Raw genomic sequence first — 5,097 nt, 5'->3', positions numbered from 1 at the left:
CCCGGCCTTTTATAAAGGGGAGCCTGTGCGCTGGCAGCAGACGCCCGCCAGGCTACACGGCTGGGGGACAGCAGCTGCGAGGTAACCTCTGGGGAGGGCATATGCGGGGTTGGGGGGGGGATTCCTTAAATAGTTAAATTAAATAAGGCCAACTGATTCTGCCTGGGGGTTAGCCTCAGAGGAAAGGCTTGAAGCCACTGAAATCGAAATTGTCAGGAAAACACTGGCAACTTCTCTTTTCACCAGAGCTGTTTTCCCAGGAGTGGCCCACCTGTGGGTGGCAGGAGCAGTGGCGGTCCGAGGGGTGGGTGGTCTCACCTGTCCGGGTTCCTCTTGCTGCAGGTGGACCTGAGCACCATTGGTCGGTGGGGGACAGGCCTGGGGAACATGAAGACCTGCCTGGTGCCCGGGCTGGCCCTCTGCCTCCTGCTGGGACCTCTGGCAGGTGAGGGGCTGCCTGTCCTCCTGTGCTGTCCTGTCTAGGCACTGGAGTACCGGTGGGTGGTGAGGTCCTTCCTGGGGGGCCTCTGGGGTGACTTCTCTCCCTTCCCTCGCAGGGGCCAAGCCGGTGCAGGAGGAAGGAGGTACCGTATTGCTTTCCCGGTTCTGGTCTCACGTGTCTGGGGGGCGGTGGGGGAAGAAGAGTGGCTGGGTGGGAGCTGGCCTCCGGTCCAGAGCAGGGGAAGTGGGAGCCCCGGCTCAGGTGTAGGCTGAGCCGCACTGGCAGAGGGACTGCAGCCTCTTCCCTGGGCCCTCTCCTCCAGCCACTGGGGACACACCGGGCAGGAGAGACCCTCTGAGCCCCCGAGGACCCCAGCATTCTCATCTCAGGCCCCTAGTCCCACCTTGGTGCAGAGCATCCGGACTCCAAGGCTGGGGGCTGTGGTGTCGTCCGAATCCCACCCGCATGCCCTGCATCCCGCTCAGTGTCTGCAGGATGGGCCAGACTTCGCCCTTCTCCCCTCCTCTGTCCCCCAGGCCAGGAGTCCTGAGGGGCAGGGCTGGTGTTACCCGCAGCTGCTCCTCAGATGGCCAGGCTCAGTGCCTCCGCGCAGGTGTGGGTGGGTCAGCCCCTGAGCAACTGTTGTCCTCCCTCCAGACCCCTACGCGGAGCTGCCGGCCATGCCCTACTGGCCCTTCTCCACGTCCGACTTCTGGAACTATGTGCAACACTTCCAGGCCATGGGGGCCTACCCCCAGCTGGAGGACATGGCCCGCACCTTCTTTGCCCACTTCCCGCTGGGGACCACCCTGGGCTTCCACGTCCCCTACAGGGAGGAGTGAGCATCCGGGGCAGGGGGGCCCCCAGCCCGTGGGAGTCGGGCCGGCCTCGTACTGAATAAACTCCTGGCTTGAATGCACGACGCACGTGGTGGTCTTCTTGGTTTTCTTAGGAGAAGCATCTCCACTCTGCTCCACTTACTCTCTCATTTGACAAATCAGCCCGGCCCCTCTTGCCCATCAGGGAACACTTCTTAGAAAGGCCTGTGCATGGTGTCTGTCCACAGAGTACCAACTGCGATGCCCCCTGTCCTCACTGACCCTAGGAGGATCCTCGGAGTGTAGGGGGGGAAACTGAGGCAAGCAGACACCAGGTAACTGCCTGGCTTGTTGACAGGACCCAGGTCCCATCCAGGCAGCTGCGCCCCAGGAACCCCCCCACCCCTGGCCACTGAGCTGGACAACAGGCAGACCCACAGCGGCCTCCCTGGGCTGGACGCCCTGCCGGGGCTCCACCCCTCGCGCTCAGCTCACACCAGGGCAGCCGGTCTGTGGGCATCGCCGAGTGCCTGGGCGCTGGGTCTGCAGGCAGAAGGGCCCCCAAAACATGACCACCAGCAGTGCAGACTCGGGGACTTGGGGGGAGTGGGGCTGCCTGCCCTGGGCAGAGCCAGGACGCCGAGCTTCGGGCCCCGCCCCATCAGGGGGCGAAGAAATCGGTTTAATGGGCTGCAAGCTGCTTGTCTTTAAAATAAAATAATAGAAAATACTCCCTATTTAACTTTAGACACTGGTATTTGTACTAGCATCTAACCATAGCAACCATTACACACAATAAGAATTTTGTAAGGTTTTGTGAAACTCGGGTGCTGCGTGTTCTGCTCGTTGGAAATATGTGATGGAATGAACCCCATCCTGTGTGCAGCCTCCAGGGTCTGCAGGCTGTCCTTTAAGGTGAGTGAGAAGTAGGGGTTATTCTGAGAGTTCTCTCCCGGGACGCTGGCATGGACACCCAGCTGTGCTGGGAGGGACCTGGGAGGGGGAGGGGAGGTGGCCGCGGTGCCCAGGCAGTAGCTACCCACTGGCCCCAGCCGTCCAGCAAGGCTTCCTGCCCTCACTTCTGTCTCCACCTCCTGTGGCCAACGTGTAGCTTCCCTCCCTGTGTCCAGGCTTCAATGTGAAAGAGGAAGAATCTGTTGGCCTAGCCTGTCGCTTTGGCAAAAACCAGTACATTCTTTGTTTCTTTTCCCCCTTGAGCTGGTCTGAGTTTGGTTTCTGTAAATTAACTGCACACACACACACACACACACACACACACACACACACACACACACACACAAAGTCCCGACTCCCATGAGAGTCCACTTGTGGCAGCTGGGCCTTGACCAAACGTACCAGACGAAAGGCACCCTCACCCCCTGGACATGGTGCTGACCTGTGTGTTAATTCATGTGCGTGCGTGTGTGTTTGCGTGTGTGTGGTCATTTTCATGCCACTCGGATTTTCATGCACCCGGTTACGTCAAGCATTGGAGAATGACGGCTCCAGATGCCCCTCCAAAGTGCTCGAAGGACTGCCTCCCGTGCGCCTCCCGGGGAAGCCCCTGGGGTGCCCTGGCCAGAGCTGTGTCCCCTCTTGGACACACCCATGACCACCCAAGACACATAGCTGCATTATTGCGTGTCTTCAAAGTCCCAGCTGCCCTCCTGTTCTCAGAAGAAGAAAACCCCACCCTCAAGCAACCCTCAGCAGACGCCCTACCCGCCTGCCCTGTGGCCCCGGGGGCACCCGGCTCCCCATTCAGGACCCTCTCTGTTCACCTGAGCACACACAGCTCCATTTCCCTTCTGTGCACCCCTCTTGGTTTCCCTTCACAGTCAGACCTGGTGGCGGGGGACCCCTCCAATTCCTGCCCCATGTCCTCAGCTGGCTTCACCCCTCAATGCTTGCTACCAACAAGCACCACTGGCAGCCACTGTCTTCTCATCCCTGCCTCGCCGCTGATGGCCTGGGGGGCCACACGCCCTCTGTGCCCAGCAGTCAATGCCCCTGTCGACTGAAAAAAACGCACAACCTAGAAGTTGAGAATTATGTTTTATTTGGCAGACATACTGAGGACTTAAGCTCAGGAGACAGCCTCTCAGATCTCAGGGTCCTGAAGAGGGAAGGGAGGAGCCAGGATCTATAGTTTTTGCCAAAAAAGACTAGGTAGTTGGGACATCAAAAGATTCCTGCTAATTAAAGAAAACCAGACATCTCAAGTTAATGAATTTAGTGCTTTTCTTTGTACGGGAAGATGCAAGCGTCTGGGCTCACTGAAATTACTCCTTTGATATGCACCTGAACTCTCCTGCGGGCCAGGATCCTACTTCCCTCCATCCTGAATCCCCTCAGGGTGCACAGTGGGAGCCGCTGCAGAGGCTGAGAGGCTAAGGGCCTGAGGGCCTCAACATCCTTTGTTTACTGATATGGCCTGCGACATTCTTTGTTCACACCTGCTGTCCTGGAGCAGTCACCAATAGGGTCCCTTTCACTCTCAAAGGATATGGTCTGGATGTGATCACCCAGCGACAAGCCCAATCCCCTGGTGCTCTGGGGGTCCCTCAAGCCTACCCTGTCCTTCCACCCCTGTGAAATCACTGCCCTGCTTCTGCTCCTCCACAAACATAAACATGTGTCCCCTGGGGCGGACTCTGTGCCCCGCTCTCCTGGAGACCTCACCCCTCCACAGGAATGGGGGTCCCTGCGCTTTGAAACGACTCAGAAGGGGAGTTGGCTGGTACCACGGACTCAGGCTTCACTGGTCTGACTTTCCCTCGGGCACTTGGGGTGACTCGTGTCATGGTGACATTGGAGGCTCACCCACCCGGCCAGTCACCTTCCCTTCTCCCTTGGCCCTGCGCTGTCCACCCACGCCCGACCCGGGGCCACAATCCCTGCTCACTCTAGGCTCAATTCCCGTCTCCCTGGAACCACCCTCCCTTCCCCCTCCCCCCCACCCCCACTTCTCTGGCAGCTTAGCCCCCAAGCCTACCTACTTCTAAAAGTCTAGCTCAGATATCTCATGCTCTCCTTCCCCACCATCCCTTCCCCTCTCCCTCCTGCCCTCACTTCTCTCTCATTCACATTCTTTCTAAAAACTTATGATAAAATGCATACAATGGAACATTTACTACCTTAACTTTTTTTTTTTTTTTTGCGGTACGCGGGCCTCTCACTGTTGTGGCCTCTCCCGTTGCGGAGCACAGGCTCCGGACACGCAGGCTCAGCAGCCATGGCTCACGAGCCCGGCCGCTCCGCGGCATAGTGGGATCTTCCCGGACCGGGGCACGAACCCGCGTCCCCTGTATCGGCAGGCGGGCTCTCAACCGCTGCGCCACCAGGGAAGCCCTATCTTAACTGTTTTTGAGAGGCATGAAGTGCATTCACATTGTTATGCAACCATCATCATCCATCTCCAGGCTATTTCTTCTCCTCATTAAGCACTAACTCCCCCTCCCCCTCCCCCAGCCCCATTCTACTTTCTGTCTCTATGAATTTGATTACTCCGCGTACCTCATATAAGCGGAATCATACGGTATTTGTCTTTTGGAGATTTCCCTAAGCATAATGTCCTCAAGGTTCATCCACATTGGAGCAGCTGTCAGAATGTCCTTCCTTTTAAAGGCTGAATAATATTCTACTGTATGGATGGACCACATTTTGCTCAACCATTGAAATGTTGAGGGATACCTACCCGAGTTCTTTCACATTTTAGCCATTGTGAAAAATGTTGCTGTGAACGTGGGTGTACAAATACCTCTTCGAGACTCTGCTGTCAATTCTTTTGGGTTTATGCTTAGGGTGGAATCCTGGACCATACGGTAAATCTATGTT

At 57.2% G+C, this 5,097-nt stretch overlaps 1 protein-coding gene across 1 annotated transcript; it reads left to right on the top strand.

Annotated features, from left to right (window-relative positions):
* Window positions 1-384: 384 nt before the first annotated feature.
* OTOS (otospiralin) lies at window positions 385-1,284 on the top strand (the record flags this gene model as incomplete). Its single annotated transcript, XM_079924707.1, has 3 exons — window positions 385-445; window positions 558-584; window positions 1,100-1,284. Exons 1-3 carry the CDS (start codon window positions 388-390, stop codon window positions 1,282-1,284), a joined length of 270 nt encoding a protein of 89 aa, XP_079780833.1. The 5' UTR covers window positions 385-387.
* Between the last annotated feature and the right edge of the window lie 3,813 nt (window positions 1,285-5,097).

This window comes from Stenella coeruleoalba (assembly GCF_951394435.1).
Source record: "Stenella coeruleoalba genome assembly, chromosome: 6".
NCBI lineage: Eukaryota > Metazoa > Chordata > Mammalia > Artiodactyla > Delphinidae > Stenella > Stenella coeruleoalba.
This window is presented reverse-complemented; position numbering and strand designations above follow the sequence as displayed.